At 39.5% G+C, this 26345-nt stretch overlaps 1 protein-coding gene across 1 annotated transcript; it reads right to left on the bottom strand.

Annotated features, from left to right (window-relative positions):
- Window positions 1–11308: 11308 nt before the first annotated feature.
- LOC309891532 (medium-chain specific acyl-CoA dehydrogenase, mitochondrial) lies at window positions 11309–26266 on the bottom strand. Its single transcript, XM_082785894.1, has 12 exons — window positions 26132–26266; window positions 23181–23280; window positions 22827–22924; window positions 22649–22718; window positions 21136–21236; window positions 20969–21049; window positions 19100–19230; window positions 17790–17898; window positions 16838–16978; window positions 16665–16760; window positions 15775–16023; window positions 11309–12637 (listed from the first exon to the last, which is right to left on the bottom strand). The coding sequence occupies exons 1-12, from the start codon at window positions 26153–26155 to the stop codon at window positions 12566–12568; spliced, it is 1272 nt and encodes a 423-aa protein (XP_082642020.1). The 5' UTR covers window positions 26156–26266; the 3' UTR covers window positions 11309–12565.
- Window positions 26267–26345: the final 79 nt, after the last annotated feature.

Raw genomic sequence — 26345 nt, 5'->3', positions numbered from 1 at the left:
CTGTGATGGAAGTGTCTGCTCCCGAATTTTCTGCCAATTCATTGGCAAGGGTGGTAAGCCCTTGCAATGCTCTTGTTACTGTGCCATCCGGGGCAGTATTGTTACGGATAAAAGTACAACAGTTGCCCAGCATCACGCATACACCACCCTTCTCCACAAGCATCATATCTAATGCTATCCTGTTTTCCCAAGCCATTTTGCTGATGACATCTAGTTGTTCAGCGATTCCTCTCATCGTATCCTTGGTATAATTGATGAATCTCTGCTGATTATAATAGAAATAATTAATCCAATCCACATTTTTATTGATTGTTACCCACCAGAACAGTAACTCAAACCCTGCAGCAATTTAATTTCTGGCTTTATATTCATCCCGAACTCCTCTAGGTACCCCAATAGAATCTATGTATACTCTATCATCAAATGATATTCCTAAGCTTCCTTTACTTCTTCTGGGTATTTGTGATGTTTCTCTTTCAAATGCCAGGGTGAAGGGTATAGCTGATTGAACAAGTGCACAAGTGCCTTCCCAATTAGATGGTAGGGTGGACCGTAAGATCTTCCCTCCACTGTACCACCAGAGATCTGCCCTGGGGATCTCTAGTCTTGAGCAGTTTCCCATCAAGTCCTTGGTAGCACAAGGCAAATTCTCCCAGATGCCAGGTAGCACTCACACCCTGCCGTGAGAGGCAAGCTGTATGGTTACCTATAGCTGTAGAGAATGCAGGGGGAACTGTGATATTGTTATCATGCAAGAAACAGCAAAGAGAGACTTACAGGCCTCATTTCCCCAGGCAGTCTTTTCTTGGTACAATGCAATCATACATTGCATCCCTTGGGAGTCTTTGGTCCACCCCCATGGGAAGGGCACTATCTGGGCAATCGGTCATCCCAAGGCACAAGCATAGCAGTAGCTACGGTTGAGACTCTGGACAGTATATTTGACCCATTCTATCCAGGCATTCACGTCCCCATACCCTGTTTGAATCTCAAATGTTTGAACTGCCACATTTCAGAGGGCCTCCTGTTTACTCTCCTGTTTTCTCCTTGAGTTTCTCCCTTTCTCTGATGGCAATAGAGGATTGTTTCCATACAGCTATTCTCAATCTGGCTGTTGTGTCTCTCCCAGTTATTTGTTCTTTCTGCTCAATTGTCATTGGGCATTTAAATCTCCACAAGCTAACACCTCACAAGCATCAAACGTGACGGCTTGTGGTACATAACCCTCTGTCACAGTCACCCATATTTTGATGGGGTATCCCATTTTTGCTATTATCTGGTCATGCCTTTTCCAAGTTACCAATTGACCAAGGCCTTCTCTGAGGCCTAGAATCACTAAAAACAAAATTAGTAATCAATTTTTCCCTGTCATTATTTTTAAACCTTAGGTTTCCAAATAATTATCGATACAAAAATAAGATGTACACTACTACTATAACAACCCCCCCCTTGGGAGCACTGCAGTTCGCTATAGGTCTGTCCTTTCTCTCAATCACAAGTCACACTCGTTAGTTACCTGTGAAAATAAAAGGTTAGTTTACATTGTAAGCTCTTATCCTGCTCAGAGTCCACTACGAGATTTTTTCTCTTCAATTTCAACTTCCAACAAGTCTTTTGTAGGAACAGCTTCCCAGGTACTAGCGTCGACAGATGCCTTCACTCGAGTATAGTGAGTCCAACCTTTTTCCGCAGTTCTTACGGCTGTTTCAGTGGTCAGTAATTGTCCTTCCCATTCAGGCCGGAGTTGACTCTTTCCAGGTCCGAATCAGGACCCGGTTTCCTGGGTGATGGTGGTGAATGGGGAATTCCAAAGGTGGGGTTTGAGCCAACAACCCACAGGTCCTGAGAGATGACAAAGAAGAAGACAACCCCAGAATACAGTTCTTAAGGAAACTCTCTTATTTTGAATTGTGGTATCTCATCCCTTCTGCCCAGATAGGGCAATCTGAACAGCATCTCATATGGTGAAATTCCTATATCCTTTCTTGGTGCTGTTTAAACCTGTAGGAGTAAGCATTTTACCCAAGGAAATTGGGTTTCTAACACTAGTTTAGTTAATTGCTTCTTTAATGTCTGATTCATTCGCTCCACCTTCCCAGAAGAGGAGGGGTGCCAGGGGCTGTGAAAATCCCACTCAATCTCTAAGGCCTGCTTTAACCCTTTCAGTAAAGCTTACACCCATCTAGTCACGTGGTCAATTAGGACAAACAAGTAACTCAGTAAAGTTTACCTGTATACTTTGGAAAGGTCAAACCCCTGGCTCCCGTCCCCCTCTAAATGGGTTACAGAACACCTTTTTATTTACCTTTTGTCATATGGTACATCCTCTACATATGTGCTTCCCTAAAGTGTATATTCCTACACAGACATACTTTCTTAGCACAATATCACACATTGCTTGCACCTCCCAATGACTCTTTTGATGTAAAACAGTTAATATTTGCCTCATTATCACTTTATTCAGCATTTCTCTCCCATCAGGGAGTATCCGTTTTCCTTCAGACTTCATGGCTCCTGATTCCTTAAAAAAATCATTCTTTTAAAACTTTTTAGTTCTTTCTTAATTTTCAACAATTCCCTGAATCCTCTCTGGATTTATTCTTCATTTTCCCTCAGACATTAGATGCCTTAAATACCTGACTTCTCTTTCTCCATATTGTAACTTTTTTTTTTTTTTTTTTTTTTTAATACTCTCAAGCCCTGCTTTCCCAGAAAGTTGAATAGCTTGTTTGTTAGTAGCTTTCTTCACAACTCTTTTCTCCTGTCCTGACAACAGAAAATGATCCACATATTTGTAACATTAATACCTCCTTGGGAGGTTGTAATTGCTCCAAAATCTTTTTTAAAACTTACTCATATAGATAGGTGGCCCTGTAAACCCCCCAAGGTAAAATTGTCCACCTATATTGTTGCTTCCGTCCCCATTTCAGGGTCTTTCCAGTTAGAGGTGAATATACATTTGCTCTCAGGGCCTGAGAGCACTCCATTAATTACACTGTTATTCCAGTCTAATAATTTACTAGTTGAATGCCCAATTTAATCATCAAATCCCTTCCCAACAAGTTAGTCTCTGCCTTGGATACATACAATAATTGCCCAGTGATCATTTTATCCCCTAGTCTCAGCTTGGTATCCCCCCCAAAGTGGCACTGTTATCCCAGCCCCACTTTTTAGGGTTTCATTAGTTAATTTAATCCCTGATACTTTACAGGTCAGTAATGACCTAGCTGTTCCCCAGTGTATTGGGTTTGATGGCAAGGTTCGGGGGCTGTGAGTAGGGGGGTGGGAAACTGCAGTGGCAGCCCCCGTGAGAAAAAAAAAAAAAACCGGAAGCCTCCCCGTGGCAGATAAGGGACAATTTCATCTGGCCTTAAGGGGCCCACTGCTGCCCAGAGCCAAGCCATGAGCAATACAGTCCGTGCCTCTGTGAGAGCACATCCACGAAAACAAACAAACAAAGAAACAAACAAAAACCTGCTTCTCAACAGCAGTTGAGAGAGCGAGAAACCCCCCCGCAGACACCAAAGTCAGTGCAGAAGGAGGGGGAGGAGGCGCTCCAGGCGCTGGAGCCGAAACCCCCCTGCGGCCGCTGGAGAGGCCCCTGGTGGAGCAGGCTGTCCCCCCCTCCCCGATGCTTGGGAAACTGAACAAACACCACAGCAAATATGCAAATATACCAAAACTTCTAGACTGTTACTTAGATAACGCCTACATCACCTTTCCCTGCTCATCAATTTCAAACAGCTCTGTTAAATATTACATGCCACACCTTTAACACCTTCGGCAAGACTTTTAACACTTCCTTTATCTTCCTCCAGCCCGCACTTTTCTAATACCAGCACCAAAGGCTCAGTCAGAGTCCAACTTAATTCCATACCTTTTCCCTCCAAGATACTGAAACAACATATCAATATAGCATATTTCATCCCATTTTCCTTCTTTCCTCCTTCTTCCACTCCAGATATTCCTATTTGAAGTGGCCAGCCTGGCCACACTTAAAACATCTTATCAAAGCCTGTCTCTGCTAGGACTCGGGCCACAATACAGGCAGCCCTCTTTGCCTGCCATTCCTTCATCTCTCTTCCTCTCCTTTCCATCCTGGCCCTGACTCCCCCTGAAGATTTTCTTCATCTTTCTCCAACCCTCTGCCTCACTACCCGCTGCACTGTCAATACCATTAGTTTCGATCTCTTTTTTTTTTTTTTTTTTTCCTTCTCATCTCCCCTCCAGACACACACCTCCAGGGCCTCCCGCAGGAGGGTCCCCCAGTGACTGTTCACTACATTCCCCCACCTTCTGAAGCATTTTCTGCGTATTTTGCAAGACTTTAATCACACAATGAACTTTCAAGAGCCCTTGGGATACTGGGTCCTCAGGTCTCATCCCCAAGTACTTTCTCATTCTAACCCGAAGTCTGTCATATGATTTCTGTGTTGCACACTATTATTATTCCAGCCAGGATTGGCAAATGGGTATTTCTGCCCTGCCGGTATTACCCCTGGTCCTGGAGGATGAGCTCTTTCCCATTCTTGTATAGCAGCTCTCCTCCTGATCATTCACATTTCTTTCCCTGTAAACAACATACTTATAGACATAATTCCCTCCCCCAAGAGTATAAATCAGGTCGTAGGAACTGGTCTAATTGTTCAGCTAGGCTGTTGGGGTCCTTGAATAAAGACTTCCTCTCCTTCTTAAAAAGTCCTAACCTCTCTGCTGGTAAGGAGGAGGGGGTAGTTCACCTAAGAGGATACACAGTTAGTGTTAGTACTGTTAGTATCAGGGAAGGCAAAATTCTCAACATATCTTCTACCTTGTTCTAATTCTTGCCAGAGCCTAGAGTACAATCCTTCTTTAGGGACAGTGTTAATTACAGTCCCTGTCTCCCTTCCCGGAGTGACTGCTGCTGCCACCAGTTCAATATTAAGATTATAGGGAGCATAACTTGGCTCCTTCTCTAAAAAAGGAATCTTATTGTTTACACATAAATTTAAAGCCTGAATTTTCATCAGACCCGTATTTTGGCCAAAATACTGCTGTTTCCTTAATTGATTGTTTTGTCCAGACTGATACACAATGTTTAACCTTTTTTTTTTTTTTTTTTTTTTTTTAATTACTTTTCTTTTACAATCCCTCTAATTTTGGGATTATGTTTCCAATTTCTTATCATTTTTCAGGAAGAACTATTAGTAGGCACTCCCCCAGGGATATCTCCCTGTCCCCTGGAACTCATATTTTCCCATTTTTCCTAACCCTCGCCAGTATGTGCTACAGAAATTTCCCTTCTGCAGTGCACCACACACCAACGTACTGAAAAATGGGGGTGTACCGCCAAGCACTTCCCCGTGCCAGCGTTACCGCACACCTATGAGTTTACCAGATTCCCTGGAACTCGTACTTCCCATCTTTCCTAACCCTCGCCAGTATGTGCTACAGAAATTTCCCTTCTGCAGTGTACCACACACCAACGTACTGAAAGATGGGGGTGTACCGCCAAGCACTTCCCCGTGCCAGCGTTACCGCACACCTGAGTTTACCAGATTCCCTGGTGTACTTCCAAGCACTTCCCCGTGCAAGGATTACCGTACACCAGATTCCCCTGGTGTAGTGCCAGCACTTCCCCGTGCAAGGGCTTACCATACACCAGATCACCCGACCCCCAAGGCAATACTTAATATTTCTTACCTTGGTCTGTGCACAGAGTTACCGGATCGATTCTTAAAAACCCGGAGTGCCTACCTTCTTCCTTTCCCCACTACTTCACGGATCCTGCCTCTTTAACCAGTCTCGGGCCCTCTGTCAGCTTTCCGCAGAACCGCCACCGTCGATGCACAGGACCGCTGAAATCAGCGGGGCATGCCTTCCTGCTGCTGCGGCGGTGGGGCTCCCCAGTAGGTGACTGGATCCCGGACGAGCCCCCAAATTGTGAGAAACACTCCGTAGCCAATAACTTAGGCTCAGGCGAGGATCTCAGTGAAGTAGTAATTTATTCGCGATTGCAATGGCGGGCGCCCCACAAGCAGGAGAGAGCGCATCTACTAGTTCCAAAACACAGTTTATATACCTTTTGATGGCAGGACCCTCCCCTGTTTCCCCACTGAGTGGGTAATCCAGATTCACAATCTATCTGATGCTTCACAAACAATGCATGGCCTTCAGTCGCCGGCCTGTTAAATTTCAAATTTCTTTTGACATTTTTACTGCTTGAAGTGGTAATGTTTCTTCACTTATCTGACTTGACTTGACACCGTGATTTTCACCTAATTGTCCTAAGGAGTCTGATTGTCTGCATTTTACAAGGTCGCCTGCTAAACTTTCTTATCACTGTAAGCATATCTCAGTACCACATTCCCTCCTTCTAAACAATGTAACTCTGCAAAAACAACATTTCTATTCCCACACTAAGATTCCCAACTTCAACGTGGTATTCTCTTCATGAAGAAAATGCATTTTTTTTTTTCCACAAACTTGTCTTTTATTGGAGTAAGTACCCTCAGCTACTTAAAACCTCATCATCCAGCTTCTGGATCCCCAGTTTCTTAAAAGGTAATTGAAGTTCCAGCATATGAACTTCAGCATCTGACTCTTCGTTTTGGGATACATGCAAAAAGGCATATCCCACAAAGTTTTGTGCATTTTTTTTTTCCTCTCCCCTTCCTTCACCTATGAAAGTACTCCTAATTTTCCTTAGTGGCAAAAGGCAACTTGAGCAAAATTAGTACCTGTTTCTTATAACACAAACTATATACAATTAGAGCTTTGGCAACTATGAGGCTGGTTGCTGCCAAGGGTAAGAACTCTTTGCAATATAACTGGAGCAAAGTATTCTAAGTAGCAGAAAAGAGTATTTTGGAAATGTGATGGTCTCATATTATGAAGGAAGCAGCAAGAGAGCTGTCTGAGAATACCAGACTGAAGTCTATGACTTGTAGAATAGTGACCATCTCTTGTGTATTTTTTCTGTGAAAACTTGTTTCTTAGCTTTCCAAATTTGAATATGACTGCACACACCTTTTTTGAGTGTCAATGCCATACTGCCTCCTCCCTGAGTCATCTTGCTGGCTGTACTGGGCTAAACTTGAGCAAACACAATTATCAGTTAATTCTCTGGAATGAGGAAGAGCCCATGAGCAAATAGAGGTGTGAATGGTAAAACTGCTTCTGCACTTCTTGTTTGTGGATCAAGGGACTATGAATACCCTGGGGGCTGCTTCTGTTGTCTGATAAAAAGTTTGGATTCATTACCCAACGTACAATAAGCCAATCGATATGCTAGGTTGAGATATTGTTTATTTCAGAATTGCACAAGTCTGAGTACCATGTGGTTTTCCACAAGGCTGGCACACCTACGGATTTTCTGTGCCACTCTTTATACAATCTCTTATCAATACCTTTATGTTTTTACAATCCCCCAGCCTCTGACTGCTTACATAATTATAAAGCTAACATGACAGAATCATTCTGCACATCTTCAGAGTGGAAGGATTCCTGGTCGGGCTGGGGTCTCACAGCCTAGAGCGTGATTTTTACTATTATAATGAGGGTAGTTGATGATTAAATGGTATTACTTGTAGAAGTTGGAAAGGAACATTTAGAGGTAGCATGCAGTAACTGCTTATTTAAAGCATCTCCATGTAAAGAAAAACTCACCTGACTTGCACACAATTCAGAATTCTGCCTACAATAAATTCCTTCATACAGGACAAAATTAATTATATGGCCTGCCCCACATCAGTAGCATTTACTTTCCCCTGCAAGTCAGAAATGCAACTAAGGTACATCAAGCTCCTTTGTATTCTACCATCCTTTTTAAATACACAAGCTTCAGCAATACGAATGAGAAGACTGTGCTTGTGCAAGTGATTTAGGGCTTGCTAGAAGTACAGCACATGAAAATCTTGTATGTATTTCTCCTAGAATGTAAATTGCAGGGAATGAAATAAAGATTAGTTTTGTCAGCATCAACAAAACCACCTTTAAATCTCTATTGAAAATACAGAACAAAATGCTAGAATACTAGGTTTTACACAATGATAAAAATTAACCAAAAAGATGCCTCTGTACTGTTTTCTTTTCCAGCTGACGGATTATCTCCTCATTCACTTTGTGAATGAGGAGATAATCCGTCAGTCCTAGTTTCATTCACTTTGTGAATGAGGAGATAATCAGCTCAAGCGATCTGGATCTTTACTACACATAACAGTGAACAAATCATTTTCAGTTTATGTATAGCTATATATATGCAAATCAGTTCAACTAGTGGTAATTTGTAAATAGCTATACAATTTTAACATCTGTAGTGCCCCACTTGATAATTGCAGGGCAGTAGATTCTCAGAATACTGGAATTCTTGATCAGCCTTAAGTATTTGGGTTCTCTTTGGTATCTGGGCAGAAGTAGAAACAATTGTTTTTAAAGCAAGACTGACTAGAGCTGCAGATTTTCTTTGGTACACTTAAACCTGGAAGCTAAACCATAAAAGCTACATCCAGCCTAAAACCCTGAGCTAAAGCAAGTTTTAATCAAACTGATTCAAGAACATGATCTTGATTGTTGGATTTTGCAATTCTGTGATTATTCTGGTACACTTACCTGGAAGATGTTGACTTGCGGAAAACGGACTCCACAATCAGTAAGATTGTAAAGCAGGTATGTTTATTCAGCGCTGGGCAGCACAGGGGTTAGTCCCGCCAAAGTCGTGTGCACCTGACACAGCAACTTGTCTTGGTTTTATGCAGTAAAGTGTTACATATGCATGAAGTTTCACAATACACCTATACATATTCATAACCTGTCCCGCTCCATATTAAAAGTAGTTCCAAGGAGTCATTTCCATAAACTCCTCCCATCTGCGCTTGCACAGTGTATTCTGGTGGTGGTCATTGGGGGTCAAGGGGATGAAGATTGATGACTCTTCCTCGTCACCGCTAGTTGACCTCTTGTCTCTGTGCAGACTCAGTTGCTCTTTGGCTCTTGTCTATCCGCAGGACCAATTTCTTAAGATAGGCTCACACTCTTATTAGGAGACTAACCTTGGGGCCCAAGGCTTCTTGCTTTAATTAATTTGAACATCCTAGTTTCATGCTGTCTATCACTTTATCTCTACTTGATAAGATTCACCTAACTTCCTCTCCCAGTTCCCCCCTTTTCTAAAATTTAGTAAATTCTTTTCTAAAAGGTTAGTGATTTATTGTATTCTCCTAACTCCCTCTCTCAATGTGACAAGGCCCTTTATACATACAGGAAACTAAATGGTGTTTTTGGACTAAGAACGTGCACAAGACAAGCTGCTTAAATTTACCATGAGACTTTACGATCATTAGCATTTGCTAACACTTTTCAACTTCGTGTCTCTAAAGCTATATTCAGTTATCATAGAAGTATTTCCTAGTACCATCAGTCATTAATCCAAGAACTACACATCTCTAATACATCAATGTAAACGACCTTACAGTGTACCCCTGCCTCCTAGTGCTGGATTAGAATTTGGAAAAGGAATTCAACTGGACAGCTCTGAGAAGCTCAAAGGTTGGAACCTAAAGAAACTTTAGCTTCCTGGGTCTCTGAGTAATTCTAGAGCTTAACTGGTGATAAACATCTACTTTAGATACGATAATACATGTCAACACTCATCAGGGATCCAAGAAAGCAATATTCTTCTGCCCTAAAGGTTTCAAATCCAACACCTTAATTCCTATATACTTTCTTCCAAAACCAGGATACTATCTTATTTTTTTGTAACACCATTTAAACATTTCTTCCATGAGATGGGACTGGAGATGCAAGTAATCAAGCAATTTTTTTAGAAGCTTTTGAGTATTGTTTTCCACCATGGTTTGCATGAGAAGGAACAGGAAAAAAAGGCATAATAGATGGTTATAAGTTAAATTTATAATGCTAGTCACTATGGTGAAAAAATAAGACTGAGAATAAATCCTTTTTCTCAGGGGGGAGAGTACAAGCCAGATAACTAAAATGCTCATCAGACTGGTATCATTTTTTTTTTTTTTCTTTTTAACGTAAAAGCAGATCTGAGAACAAGAACTGGTTCCTACCATATTTCCTTTGTATAGTACTAAAACGTAGACGTACTGCACTTGAATCATACATATTACATAAATGCATAGCTTATATAAATACCAAGTAATTAAATATTATAAAATACAGTAATTATACAGTAATATGTGCATCTATATAGACACATACATATATGCATAGATATATAAAAATTAAAACAGTACTGGGCTTTCACCTCAATGTGCAGAGAATTTTAAAAATCCAAAGGAAATCATTTAAAGTTCCAGGAGAACCTGTAGCCAGAGTATTACAAAATTTATCAGGAGTGCAAAGTCACCATTATGAACTTTAAAGCATATCATTCTATAATTTGATTTATTTATTTTAGAAAGTGATAGGACTAACTCCTGAAGGTCTGTCCATTAGTGTTTGTTTTTAAGTAACATACTGAAATAGTTTTTGTTATTGCTATCCAAGAGTACTTGTTTTCTAAGTTTGCAATCATCAAAACCATTGATTAGAAATTGCTTTTCTGCAATTTACCTAGACAGCATTGACTACACAGAAAACAAACATCTGACCTGTGTTGGCATTTATCCCACCACTCTCACTGTGACGTGATGTGACAAATACCAGAATCTGTCATCTGTTCCTTCAGTGCAGCTGTCCCATCTGTCTGACATTTAGCAGCCCTTTGACTGTCTCCTGTAGCTCCATCTCTCTCTTATGCTGGGGAGCCCAGAGCTGGATATGGCACTCCAGATGTGGCTGAGTAATTTTTCCAAGAAGTCCAGGGAACATGCGTTCTGCCAGCACTGCCCAGCAGAGTCTAGCCAAATTTCAAACAAAACACAAAATTCTCAAGAATTCCTCTTCCTTTGCTGTTCCTGCTGCAAACAGTTAAGTGCATACACTGATGGAAAGGAATATACCTTTAAATACATTGAATCTGAAATAAAAATGATCACATAAGTCATTCTTACGGAAAAGTTTCACTTTGACTTGAAGTGAATCATCGTGACTGAACATTTACTTAAGCAAGTGCACCAGTCAGAGAGGCTGCATTCCTTCAAGCCGCATACCGTCACTGCTGGGTTGGATCTCAGTCCTCAGAACAGTCGTCATGCAGGCAAAGCCTTCACACTGCTGAACTGCAACAGCCATGCAGCTGTTGTGGGCAGTAGCACAGGAGGAACTGAGGTGAAGCTATTTGCCTGTTTCAGACGCTGGACAACTTATGCAAAATACAATTTAAATGATGTGGCAAACAAAATGAATAAAACCACCACGCCTCTCTGTTTAAAATGAGGTTTTATTCGAATGCAGCAACGGCTGTCAGAAATAACATTTTGATCATCTAACTTTACAGTGAAAAAACATTGTGTTGTGAGGTTCTCGTTTCTTGCCCTTTTTGTACTTGGATTTTTGGAGTAATATTCAAATTTAGAATAGATATATTATAAATGAAAATATGGCAATGTTTATTAGAGGTTATTTTATGTGGCATTGGTTAAAATTAAAAAGTTAAAAATTGAACAATCATTCTTATTTATGCTATAACAAAACCACATAATTACTTTTACCAAAAGCTGTCCATAACACCCAGCTGTAACGCAGATGTCTTGCACAGGAGAAGGCACAAGTATTTTCTTCATGAACACAACAGGTTTCTTTGAAGAACAGAGATAAAGGCTTTCAATGACATTTTTTTCAGTGCTGGATTCAAGTGAATAACGTGGTTAAGAAATTGAAAATAAGCCCTATTATGCTGTGTCTTTTGAAAACAAGAAGTAGGTTTTGTTCATATTGCTTCAGGGACACACATAAAATATAGACAAACTACAAATAGTAATCCTGTCTCTGTTTGAGAAAAATAATAGTGCAGTGTGTTCTAATTTATGATAATACATGCTTTCGAATGGTCCAGAAATTAATATTCTTTTTTTTTTTTTTTAATACAAATTTCTAAAGGCCAACAAAACCAACATGCTATCGTATTTATTTTCAGCGAGCTCTAGGTGACCTAGAGACAATCTGCTGCAACATGGTATTCCTGAGGAATTAGAATAGCATTTGTAAGTAACTATTTCCCTGAGATTTATTAATTTGATATCCATCCAAATGCCAATGATAAAAGAGACGGAACAAATCTGTATCATTATAAACAATACAGAAACTCTCCGTATTTAATTCCTCATGCTGAATTTCCACATGCTGAATGCCTTCACTGACCAAAAAAAAAAAAAAATCTGAATTTTGGTAACTTTTAAAATCAAATAAATCTATAAATTTTATAGGGAAGGTTTTTTCCCTTCCCCCATCAAAGGCTGAATATTTGAGTGAAAATGATTAAGTGGGGAAAGACAACAATCAATCACTTTGGAATTCAGAGGGAGTGGATGGGAAGAAGTAGTGTTTAATAATGTATTCAATAAAAAGATTTTTAAGGAAAAGGACTTTTTTTCCACAAATTTTCCATTGTATTGAGAAACACACTAAAATCCTCTTCCATGAGAACACAGAATACTACCATAGTGCCACACACATTTCTTTAAGCCTTAAATTTGCTAACATGTTCACGAGCTATGATCATCCTTTGAATCTGAGCAGTTCCCTCATAAATCTGAAAAGAAGAATTGAAACAATGTTAGATGATCATTCTTAAAAAGGTTTAAATTGATCTTTCTACACTTTTAAACCTCCTTAGCATACTAGATTACAGTGTGGATTGGAATGTTAAATCCAAGAAAAATAGAACTGAAAAATTCCAATGTGATTAAGTAACTACATTTGGCTAAATAAAATAAATCATACACAAGACACTGAGAGACAGTCTCATATCCTCTCATCTAAATTCAATAATTTTCTCAGGCAAATAGACATAGGGAGCCAAAATGATCAAGAAAACGTGTTATCTGAGGAAGAAAATACATAGTTTAGGTTTTACAAACTAGGTTTTAAAACAATGGGTGAAGAGAAGATGACTTGTGCTGAGTGTTGTATTTTTGTTGTCTAGCCTTTCAAGGTCACATCAAGCATTTGCTTTGATTCATTTACTTCCATTTCTTCTTGTTAACTAGTACTCTCTCCAATACAGTATCCCTTTTTTTCCTGTTCTTTAACCTTACATTCTTGCATCGTCTTCTAGAAACATTCTGCATCATCACCCTGTTTTACATGGCTTGATGGCAGGAAAGACAGAGATGCAAAACACTGTATATATGAAGCTCTAATGCAGTAAGAAGACTCTATGCTCCACAGATATACTGCAACAGGATTTGAGGGTGGAAGTAACACAGCTTAGGGATTCAAGTGTTTCAGTTCCCAGGTCTGCCAGAACTTGGTTTGCCGAGTTGCTCAAATTCAGGTAAATTCACTTTCTGCAGTCATAAAACAGGGACAGTATTCTCAAGAAACTTACAAAGCTTTTTGGAAATAGAACCACTATAATCTGCAGTCACATTAGTTTTTTGCTTCAGAGGAAACTTTTCATTCTCAAAGGGAATCATCGGACTGCTGCTGCTTACCCTACAATGATCCAGGTTATAGAGCAGATTTAGTTTGGTGAAAGTAGGTGCTTTTTAGAGCAAACTTAACTGGAAACTCTACTCCCTCTATACACCAAATATGGTCCAAATCCTAATGAAGCCAAAATTGTCTAGGCCTATAACGATTTACAGATTTGTTTACAACTTACAAGCCTTTACAATTACACACATAATGGGGACATTCAGTCCAAGTAACCAAACAGGCATGCTGTGAACTTAGCCTCTCCAAACTGGATATAGTGTAGCTGGAGGGCATTCAGCAGCTATTCCTGCAATCTGCTAATTTCCTCCTATTGTACTAAATTACTTGCTGATGAAGACAGCCATGGAACTCAAGTGTAAAGACATCAAAACTCTCAGTCTGCTTAAATAAATGCAAAAGAGGTTTTGGCTTATAAGCAACGGAAGCAGCTTCTAGCACCACCTTCAACTGAAGGGAAGTAGTAGAACTGTGTAATACTGAGAAATATCAAATATATGGAAGAAAAGAACAAGTGGAAAATGAAGTTTTATACATGAAACCCATGGCTAAAAGCATGTACCATGTGGAATTGGGCCATAATATAGTAAAGCATTATCAAGAGACATGGGCAAAATTATTCTAAAGACAAAATCCTTCCTTGTATTCTTTTAACGGATGAAGGGAAGCAGAAAAACAACAAAAAATAATACTAAATCTTATTAGATTGAACAATTAGAAAAGTCTACCTTGACATGCACCTGTGATGGATCAGTATAATAGAAGATCTAAATAACTAGAATTCTGTAAAATTAATCTTAACTTTTAAATAAGCTTCCAACCCTCACAACATCTTTCTCTAGAAAAACATAGAACCTGACAGAAAAAAAGCCCAAAGTAAAATTAATTATATTACTCATTCATCTTGCTTGCAGGACTGCAATTAGTACTAAGGACCTTTAGATTCCAGAGTAGTAGCTGTCTTTCCTTAAACAGAGAAAACCAAAATATTGGCTAGGGAGAATCATAGTTTTCATTTTAAAGTCAGCTATAAGAGAAATGCTAACTACATAGGATCTTAAGAACGACAACTGTTATAACTAACTAACCTTTCAGATTATGGTTCACATGCATTTCTTGATACCTATTCTGATAAGTTTTACCTAGCCGCTATTACTATCAGAAAGAGGTGAAAAGACTACTGGTTTTGCTGAGCATAATTAAAACATTCTTGCTGAATAAAGAACTGCAGCATAACATATCCCAAGACAAGAATTATGACATAACATGGAATAATTTCTCAGCAATAATAATGCAGAAAAACCTGGGAATTATGAGTGACTACAGGCTAAACATGAGTAAGTATAGGTTTGGTTTGTTGTTAAAAACAGGCTAATCGTTCCAGGTTGTGTCATAATTCTGTTAATACAACATATGCAAGACCACGATATAGTCCATGACACTCAATGTTGGTGATATATCAACTGAAATATTCTGCCTGGGTTATGCTACCAAAGTTTCAAACATAAGGTTTGGAGTACAGCCAGAAGCAATGAAGAGACTGGAAACAGAAAAGGAAAAAATAAAAATAAAAAAGTCATTCAGCATGACTGATGAGGAAAAAGGTGAAGAAGCCGCTGTAGTGTTCTCTTCTAGACTAAGATAAGAAAAACGTGAGAAGCTCCTAAAATGTCATTACCAATCAGTTGTTCTGCATACTGTCTTTGGATCTGAGGTGTAAAAGGAGATAATTTGCAACAACTGTTATTTGAACTAGGTATCAGGCTGAAGGAAAAGCTAAACTATAGGCAGGCACCAGTCTATGATACATATGGAAAATCAGAGAATTTCCAGCACCGAAGGTTTTCAAGAACAGCATCATACATAAACTACACCTACTTATAGAATACCAGAGGAAGTATTGGTATTTTGAGTAGTGTTTTCAACAGTGTTTGATTCCAAAATGAAGAAGATTCCAAATGAAGAAGAGCCTAAGAATTTCAGAGTTACCATATACGGAAAAAAACACACCATTAAATTTATTTGTTACATGTAGGTTAAGCTGTTGATCTAGTGCATAGTATGCAAGAATTTGCCCAATTTGAGTTTCCCTTTTTTTAAATTGAAGGATACTTACTGTCATTCTAAAAAATTATTTCATATGTGTACATCAAGATTTGAAATAAGTAGCCATTAGGTATTTCTATATAAAATTTAGGCATTATTGTAGAGATCACATTCTCTTTTACTTACCTGGTAGATTTTAGCATCCCTCATTAGTTTTTCTACAGGATATTCAGTATTAAATCCATTTCCTCCAAAAATCTGCACCGCATCTGTAGCTACTTGGTTTGCAATGTCACCAGCAAATGCCTTTGCAATGGAAGCATAGTAGGTATTTCTGCGGCCAGCATCAACTTCCCATGCAGCTCTTTGGTAAGCCATCCTAGCAAGTTCCACTTTCATTGCCATTTCAGCAAGCATGAATGACACTGCTTGGTGCTATGAATGATGAAATACACTAGATTAACATTGCCTGCTTAAGATTCTGTGACATCCAAAAAGAATATAATCTTTTTTATACACTAATACCTTCAACAAAGTAAATTGTACAAGATGAGTTCTACAGAATATGGATCAAGCTGTCATAATTCTGTGTTGAATTAGACTTTTAAGGTTTTCATTCTAAAATTCATTTAGTCACAGGGATTAAGTACTGAATTATGAAGTTGTGTTTCAGTATTTATGACATCTTATTTAGCTAGCTGTTTATTTAAATTTCTTTAAAACTGGTAAATTGTGTGATTGGTAACATATTCTAAGTTTTTATTAATACTGTGTATTGTTTCATATAGCTCAGAGAGGCTTATACCTTTCCTGAAAATCCCTATTTATTAGTATTGAAGAACTTACGTATGTCTTGAGAGTTTAGAAGAATTCCTGGAGTAACTGCATGGCTAGATTTACTTAGATGTCACTGACCTATGTATTTGAGAACCTAAGCAATGGCAGAGATACAGTAACTCATACCCTAAAAATCAAGGAACAACCCTGAAAAATCACTAGTAGTACATCTACTGTACTGATGTGAAAACATAGCTTATATAAGTGAATACGTATGAATAAATATGTAATTAACTTACTTCAGCAATCACTTTCCCGAAGGTTTTTCTCTCCAAAGCGTATTTAGTAGCTTCATCGAGTGCTCTTTTTGCTAACCCAACAGCACCAGCTGCTACCTGAATTAAATACAGCACAGAATAAAAACAAAAAAATTCCTATTACATTTTATAAATAAATTATTTTTGATACTTACAGGTGGTCTGGTCTTATCAAAAGCTCCCATTGCGATTTTAAAGCCAGCTCCCTCAGCTATTAATACATTTTCTTTCGGGACTCTCACATCTTCAAAGACAATACCTCTCGTATCTGAGCAGCGTTGACCCATGTTCATTTCCTGAAAAGAGAAATTTACGGAGGTGCAACTAACTTGGATTTTTCTAAGGTGCAACACATTATCTTGCTTTAGTTTACTCAAAGCATAAGGTAAGCTTCTCCCCTCCAGCTCCTCCCAGACACTTCAATTTCATCTAAGAATTACCATATACGTGACAAATAGTAGTTCTGCATTTACAGACCAGCATGCCCTTTATTTGTCTAAGCTGGGCAGTTTATCTTACGCCTATATAAAATTGATTCTGTAGCTACAATCACTCACGTGGTCTTTCTCAAGTTCAACTGTATCATTTGAGGTGGGAAAGGAAAAAGTAAAGAAACTAGTATGCAGGCAGTAGAAAAAAATAACTGTAACAGAAACACACGCACAAAAAAATAAAATGGAGTTTTCAAGTTTTCAGATTCCTTCCTTTTTTCCCCCTATTTATTTAATTTGCACCAGAACCTCGAGAGCCTTCCTTAAGCAGTAGCTAAAATTAAAGCTCACTGTGTAATTATGGTTAAAACTGTCCACCTTCTTTTTTATCCTTTGACGGCGTATTTCTCATCTACTGGCATTGATCAATAAAATGGTTCTCAAAAGATTTTTTTGCAGCTATTCAAAATCATTTTCTTTTAATCCACTCTGAATAATTCTTTATCTGACTGAGTAAAATTATGTCTTATGAATAGTTTATGTTGTGAAAATGAAAAGATGACAATGTGAAAACGTTCAGTTGCGTAACATGTTTTCTTTAATTGCAATTTGTTGTGATTTGATTTAGAAACAAATAATAACCCCTGGTTTGTCAAGTAAGAGATACTTTCTTTACCTTTCTTCCAATTTGGATTCCAGGGCTATCTGCCTCCACAATGAATCCAGTAAAAGCTTTGCTTGCAGGAACTTTTGGATCTGGATCGGTACGAGCAAGCAAGAAGTACCTAGTGTAAAACAAAGAAGTGGAAACTCAGTTTATCCTCACAATTAACAATGTGTGTGTATATCTATATATTTAGTGTCTCTAGCATGTAATAAATCTATAAGGAAATTAATAATCCATTCTTCTTGCCCCTTACAAAAATAAACCGACAGTGTGCAATGGAGAGAAGTGTCACTGCATCTCTTACTGCAACATTCAAGATTTAATAAAATTACTTAATATAAACATGCAAAGATTCTCCACCTTCTCCACTTACTTTAAGTCTTTATGGTATTATCAGTTTCACGAACAGTAAAAAAGAAACCTGTCACATCACATATTTAAAAATGAATTCTTAGGAGATACAGTGTTGCACAGAAAATGTTATCATCTGATTTCAAAGATCTTAATGTTATTCTTCTAAGTTGTAAATAAGTATTTCAATTAGAAATTAAACAGCTGTAAATCACATTCATGGTGTTCGGTAATGTCAAAAGATACATGTAGCTGGTACATTCTCTTTGATAGTTCTACCTTTTACAAGGAAATAAATAATTAGAAAATTCAGCTTTATGAGTCAATGCACACAGCTTTTTCACTTAAATTAAGACAATTTATGTGTTGGGGATGAGTGTGGTATTATGTGAGACACGATGAAAAGAGGTCTATATTGTCAAGCATGCTCCACAGACACACCACCACAGCAATATCTGGATTCTTTGTCTGTTAGAAAATGTCTTCCCTTATGAAAATAAAATGTAACACCACAATCCAAGAGTGTTTCTAGCCTCACTAAAAGTGAGAGATGTTTTGAACAGAATCAGTAGCAAGTGATCTCGATCACTGCACCTTCAAAGTAAAGTAGTTGGTAATATGGGCTTCCTGAGTATTTTGCAAGTTAAATCACACTCCTGCTGTCCTCCCTTGAAAAAAAAGCAAAATTATTTTGTTTGGTAGCATCAAGGTTTAAGAGGTATTCTTGAATGTATAGTTGCCATATCATCACTTAATTTCCTTTTTAAGCTTTGCACAGCCCTGAGAGTCTTATACCTTATGCTGATACACTAATCACAGATGCAAAATTGTATTGGGGTGAAACATAATGAAGACTTGGATTTACAACAGAACTTTAAAGAAACACTAATATCTAACTTTGGGGAAAAAAAAAAGCCAGTACAGAACAGAATAATAGAAAATGTAGGATGAGTCAACTGTTAACACACCAGTTTGCTTTCCCACCGTTTGTGATCCACATTTTCTGTCCATTAATAACATATTCATCTCCTTTCTTCTCAGCCTTTGTTTTTATACCAGCCACATCGGAGCCTGCTCCAGGCTCTGTTACGCAGTAAGCCTAGAAAAAAATAAAATATAAAATCTTGAGGAAAAAAGTTCTTTCTTTAGGAACCATATTATTGCAGACTATGTGCACCAAAACCACATAGTAAACCCTAAAATATTATACAAAAAACCCTACCACAAAAAGCAACAACTATTACCCTACAAAAAACCTACTACCCTGCAAAAAACCCTACTACCAAAAGCAACAACTGTCAAAGCAAATATGGGTTAATTTTCCTAATAAATGCATATTTAAAATAATTTTTAATGATCATAGAATGGTTTGGGCTGGAAGGGACCTTAAGGACCATCTAATTGCAACCCTCCTGCCACAGGCAGGGATGCCACTCACTAGATCAGGTTTTCTTCACCCTTTGAGTGAAGAATTTTATCTAACCTCTAACCTAAATATCCCCTCTTTTAGTTTAAAACCATCACTCCTCATCCTGTATTATCTGAGTGAGCAAAGAGTCTCTCTCCAGCCTTTTTAGAAGAACCCTTTCAGTATTTCAATATACAGGCCACAATGAGGGAGCCTTCTCTTCTACAGGCTGAACATCCCCAGCTCTCTCAGCCTCTCCTCACAGGAGAGGTGGTCCAGCTCTCTGATCATCTTTGTGGCCCTCCTCTGGACTTTTTCTAACAGGTCCACATTTTTCCTGTTTTGGGGGCCCCAAACCTGTACGCAGTACTCGAGGTGGAGTCTGAGAAGGGCAGAGCAGAGGGGGACAATCATCTCACTCGACCTGCTGCTCACACCTCTTTTGTTGCAGCCCAGGATGTATTTGGCCTTTTGGGCTGCAAGCACACACTGCTGACTCATGTTGAGCCTTTCGTACACCAGATAAACATGATAAACAGAAACATTTTGTAACTCTTAAGTCATCAATTCCTCATACTTCACAAACTGATGTAAAAGCTGAGGATCTTTAAAATTTGCAAATAAGAGTACAGTGTAAATTTTTATACCTACTGTGTTCTTCATTTTATGGGGCTTATTTATTCAGGTTGTAATGCATTGCACATGACTCTTTCTTTCTCTGTAACAAGTACTGCGCATGTCATATGAATATGTGCTTATATAAGCCTCTTTTAAACTCCCACACCTCTTCTTAGATTCACAGAAGCTTGTAATTGTTCAGGTAGGAAAAGACCTCTAAGGTCATCTGGTCCAGCCTTTAACCTAGTACTGAAGTCCACAGCTGAACCATGCTAAATTATATATCTACACATTTCTTGAAGACCTTCTGGGATGGTGACTCAACTACTTCCCTGGGCAAACTATTCTTATGTCACATAATCTTTTCAGTAAAGAAATTTCTCCTATGTCCAACCTAAACGTCCCCTGGTGCAACTTGAAGTCATCTTCCCTGTCTTATCACTTGGTGCTTGGGAGAAGTGCCCAATCCCCACCTCACTACAACTTCCTTTAAGGCAATTGTAAAGTACAATAAGGTCTCCCCTGAGCCTTCTCTTCTCCAAGCTAAATGACCCCAGCTAAACAACCTCCTGAAAGGGAAATAATTTTCTTTTTTTTGGTAAGTGATTAGGATGGTTTTCCAGGTAATATCTTCTATTTTCTCACTGTTCGCATCAAATTTACTATTCCTTGACTTTGAATAAATGACACAGTGTATTTACATGCAAAAATAGGCTAAATTTTAAGTAGATACCACTGCTTTCTTTCAAAAAATGACTAATACCAATGAATGTAGGTTAGGAACATTCTACAGTGTATAAGTTATACTTACACACATCATTGGTTCTTCTGTCATTCTTCCCAAGTATTTTTTCTGTTGCTGCTCATTTCCTGCAATGATTACTGGCATTTGCTGAAAGAAAATATTTATACTATTAATCTGCTTTTTTAAAACGCACAGACTTCAGTTTAAAGGAGGTAAGAAATGACAGAACTTACCCCTAGGGAATTTGCTTCAATGGCAGTTTGAACCCCTGTGCATCCATAAGCTAACTCTTCCGTAATAAGGCAGGCTTCAAAACTGCCAAGGCCAAGACCGCCTACAGTTGAAATATTTAATTTACTAAAATGATTTTAAAGTGGGACATACTAGCAATTTACATAAATTAACTATCAAAAACATACTGCCCCGTATACACTTGATTGTGCGCTGCGTTTGATCAGACATCCCACACCAACTTTTTAAATAAAGTTTTGTCAGAATGGTAAGAGATGATTGGAAAACTACATTTGACTGCTCCAAGGTTGCATGATTGATATGGGGCATGTTACACAGAATGGCAACAACTGTTTGACTACTTTACATTTGAGAATGTCCTTTAGAGTTCTTAGGAAGCAGAGAAGTGACCACAAAGGCTCCTGAGCTACCATAGCTCCTATGAATACCGAGTTATTCATGTTAGTCAGCCAACCAATCTTGTAATCTGTTTCTGACAGAAACGGACTTTGGGAAGTGCTTCGAAATACAGTAACAATGCAGCAACATTTGTTCAAAATACATGCTCCATCCTCTAGGTGTCTCCCTCAGCCTGAAGTACTCTTGGTATCCTTGTTAACGCTAACCCTTGACAGACTTCCCTTCAGTGAATTTGCACTCATCTCTTTTTAACATAGGTAAATATTTTAGCATCAATATCATGCAGCAGCTATGAGTTTCACAAATTAACTACACACTGCATAAAATGAAGGGGATATAGAGATTTTAACTGTTCAGCAGATGTGACCAAGGAACGACCTGGCTGGAGAATGGGGTAGGCTGGCTGGGAGCAGGAATGCCAGGGACAGAGCAACTCTGCCACAAGTTTCTCTTGGTACCGTGATGAGAAATGCCACAGCTTTGTCTTGTAGAAGTGCTCAGGGGCCACCTTTGGGCTGTGGACCTGGTCTGGGGGGTGAATATAATGCAGGGCTAGCATGTTCCATGCTGATGTTCACAGTGATCAGTGCTGGTGCAGGGGCCTATAACAAATGGGCTCATGATGCATCTTGGCAGGCTCCTTGTAGTGGTAGGACTTCATCCAATGCATTGTTCATTAAATCTTTTTACATTTAAGGAAAAGCATGTGTTTAATTCACACTATCTCCTTTACTTTATTCAGAACCTGCCATCTGCTGACTTCACTGATGCCTTCTAGTTGTATGGAAAGGGATGATGAGCTATCAATCCCTTTTCACACTCTTCATGACACTGACATTTTAGTTATTTCTCATACAGAAGCTGTTCTGTATCTTTTGCTGTCTTTATCCTTTTTAGGAACCCCTTTCACTTCCATGATAGCCTTTGAAGATGGAAGGCTCAGACTACATAATGAATAAAACAGGAAATTAAAAGGTTAAACTTAATTATTCAAATATGCAACTGTTTATTTTATACAGAATCCCTAATTACACATATAAACACCTCCAAGTCCTTTTCTTAGTTTTATTTTACAGATTAAAAATATTTACTTACCGCAGCTTTCTGGTATGTGTGAATTTATAAGACCAAGTTCCCAAGCCCGTTTTATGAGTGGAAGAGGATACTGAAATAAATGAGGAAAATCACCTTCTGATTAATCACAGCCAACATTTTAAATTTCATGCAGGGTAATATAAAAATCTAATTGTCCCCTACTGTATGATAGATTTACCTCTCCAGTTTTATCATATTGTGCAGCAACAGGAATAATTTCCTCCAGAGCAAATTTACGAGCAGTAGCTTGAAACTCTTTCTGTTCATCAGTAAGTTCTATTATAAAAAAGAAAAAAGAAGTCACAAATTCTACATTAGCTTTAATTTTGCCAGTTGTCAGAGTAGGGGAAAAGAAGAGTAGTGTCATTCCTCTCAAGACAATCTAAACCACCACTTCCTGGGCCTCTCTAGTAACCAAAAAAATTCAACTTTCTCTTCATACTGAACTGCAATACAGTGTGTTTTTTTTTTTAAACTAACTCTGCAATTTGTCCTTAGTTGCTGCACTCCTTTCAAAGAATGTGATACCTACCGAAGCTAAAGCCAGCTCCAGGTTTGCCTGTATGGACATTTTGAGCAGGTTTACTAGAATGTGATCGCCATCCAAGCCCTGCAATGGTTTGGAGCATCCGCTGAAGAGAAACAGAACAGGAGATATAAGACATTGATAGCTCAAGTCTCCTAAAGCTACTAACCTGATGGCAGCACAACTTTAAATATAGATTCCCTGTTTAGAAAACAGTATCGCATCAGGTCCAATACAGTGACTAACATGATCTAGAAGAATTCCTGGCTACCTTCAACTTTGTTCCTGTGGTAAGCTGATGCAAACTGATGGCTTACATCAACATGGGATCCAAGACAGCACTGAGCTTGTGTGAACTGGTGTACCCATTTCTAAGATTGCAAAATCAATTATTTAAAAATAACTAAGCATAATATAGCACGTCTTCTTTAAAGAACATAAATCCACATATGAACATGCTCAGAGACATAATAATACGTATATTTTGAAATGTACACTAATCAAGCCAGAAGTTATTGCCCACTACTAAGCACTCCACCCGTCCAGTGTTTACCTATGGTCAGGATTAGTATGATTCTGAAAACAACAATCTACGTAATAAACAATAGGTATCAGAATATTTTGACCTAATAATGCCCAAGATTCCCTTCTAGCAAGTTGCAGTAATGTATATATACTTAGTGATTACTGTTGTAGTGGTGTCATCACGGCCTGCATCAGAACTGGCATGGCCAACAGGACTGGGGAAGTGATTGTCCCCTTGTACGTGGCACTGATGAGCCTGCACCTTGAGTACTGTGTACTCCAAGAAGGACGTCAGGGTTCAGGGGCATGTTCAGAGAAGAGCAAGGAAGCTATAAAACACATCTTATGAGGAGTGGCTGGGGGAACTGGGGTTGCTTAGCGTGGAGAAGAGGCTGAGGGGAGACCTCATCTCTCTCTGCAACTACCTGAAAGGACATTGCAGATGTCAGTCTCTTTCATCGTGTGACAAGTGATTAGGTTAAAAAAAAAGTTTGATGAGACCAGTCACTTATTTTGTAGCATTAGAAAATTGAATTAATCATAATAGTACAAAAATATGTCAGAATTTGTATTGGAAACTCTAGAGACAGGAGCGGAATATAGCTGGGTAGGCTATAAGTAGTTAAAAAACAAAGTAGTGGTAGATGACTGCTCTTAAAAATAAGAATGCTACGCAGAGAAGGTTAAAAAAGCAAACATGGGTATCAACAGAGTGAAAAGAGGTATTTTTAAAGCATACTGAAAACATCTATAAAGTTGAAAGGTGAAGAAATGCTGGAAGACGAGGCATAGGACAGGGGAAGGTATCACATAACTGAATACTTAACTATTAAGTTTATTCACAGTTCGGGATTGTATTTTCTATTAGGCAATATATTACTCATTTGGAGTTTTCACAAGCCATAGCATTGCAGAATAGTAGCATGATATTTTACTTACGTTTTATGCAACTGCTACCACTGTTGTAATATAGGATAACAAACAAAATCAACAAGCATCTAGACGAACCTCAATCATTCAGAATTTTTTACACCTTCCTTTATCTAGTAGAAGCCAAGATGATGATGACATTGAGCAAAAGCTAGGTACTAGAAATCACCTTTTTTTTTTTTTTTTTTTTAAAGGAGCAGCCCTTGATAGTCATACACAGCTTTTTCACCAAAATGTTTTGTCTCAATTAGAAAAAGTACTGAATTCAAAATAATGCTAAGGGTGACATCCTACATAAAGGAAACAGTGAAATTCATCCCAGAAAACCTATGTCTGTTGGGGTATGCCAGATCAGCACGGAAGGTTCTGCAGAAACACCACAGACAGACACATGGAAAGGACAAGGTGTGATCCATCCCTGGCTGTGGCGCAAGCAATCAAGTGACAAAGGACCACAGTTTGTAACCTGTAAGAATTTGGGTTGCCACCTATTTCATCCGCTTCCCTGTTGGACTCGGTGGGACAGCTGGATTCAGTGCCAAGGTGCTAGCGATGCTCACACAACTCCTACAGCTCTCTGCAGCCAAAACCGTGACTGTGAAGGTGACGTGTCCGGAGGCTGAACTCGGAACACCGATGTACATGGTGCATGGTCACTGTCTGTCGCCTTCCTATGGCTGGAAGCTCTCTGCCTGGTGCCCTGAACACCCGCTGGCCTGGCACGCCACCCGCCCTGGCTGCAGGCCCAGCCCAGCGGTCATGCCTCAGCACTGACCCAGGGCCCTTCAACTTTTACCTACTTCTGGAAGTGGGGAAGCCAGGAAAAGGCCCCTGCGAAGGCTTAGCAAGGTGCTACCTGAGCCCTGAACCACCTCCACCCTGGAAATTAGGAGGTGCCGGTGGGTCAGCAGCTTTTGATGTATACAGAAATCCAGGTTTATAAAAGCTCAGCCCTTCAGAAAAACAACCTTTCTCCACTGCTCAGTAACTTCTTTCCATGTAAGCAATGTTTCAAGTTTAGAGAACTGCAGCACTTCAGAAAACCAATATTTATGTACTGCACATATAAAAACAAAAACAAACCAACATAAGCAAAACAAACAAACACACAAAACAACTGTGTAGGCAGCACAGCTAGAAAAGGCACTGTATGAAACACTCTGAACCGTAAGCCCTGACGCTTAGAAGCAGGAAGCAAAACCCGTTTTTTTAATTTTTTTTGTTTGTTTGTTTTCTAACGGCCCTGCGTGTGCAGCACAACAGCAGAGAGACACGAGCAGCGCTCCTGAGATAAACGCTGCCAATTCATGGCCGAGACGGCAAAAAAACAAACAAACAAACAAACAAAAAAAAACAAAACACAACAAAACAGAGCAGGGCGCGGACTTCAGCCCCGCACGGCTCCATCCTCCGGGGCTCCCGAGCAGCCCCGAGCCCTTCAGACCTCCGAGGCCTCCGCAGCCCCCGGCCCTGCCCCGCGTCCCCCCAACCCCGCCGCTCACCCGGGTGGCTCCGAAGGCAGACATCTTGGCCAGGGCCGCGGAGGCTCCCAGGGGAAGGGGGGGGCGGCGCTCCGGGGGCAGCGGGGCCGCGGGGCCGGGGCCGGGCTGAGGCGGGTGACGGGGAGAGGGGCGGGGAGGGGGCGGCCGGCCCGCAACGGGGCTGGCCGCGGGGGACGGAGCCTCTCGTCCCTCCCCTCGGGTAAGGGGGAGTTTA

Source organism: Aythya marila (assembly GCF_965140915.1).
Source record: "Aythya marila genome assembly, contig: HAP1_HAP1_SCAFFOLD_158, whole genome shotgun sequence".
NCBI lineage: Eukaryota > Metazoa > Chordata > Aves > Anseriformes > Anatidae > Aythya > Aythya marila.
The sequence above is the reverse complement of the archived record's forward strand: the minus strand, read 5'-3'. Positions and strand labels throughout refer to the sequence as shown.

Bases quoted from the DNA above. Each gene is read 5' to 3' on its own strand.
- LOC309891532 (XM_082785894.1), bottom strand. From the start codon at position 26,155: ATGTCTGCCTTCGGAGCCACCCGG. The intron at 22,925-23,180 runs GTAGGTATCACA...TTTTTATAATAG, and splicing joins TGGAGCTGGCTTTAGCTTCG to AACTTACTGATGAACAGAAA. The intron at 21,237-22,648 runs GTAAGTAAATAT...TTTCAACTGTAG, and splicing joins ACACATACCAGAAAGCTGCG to GCGGTCTTGGCCTTGGCAGT.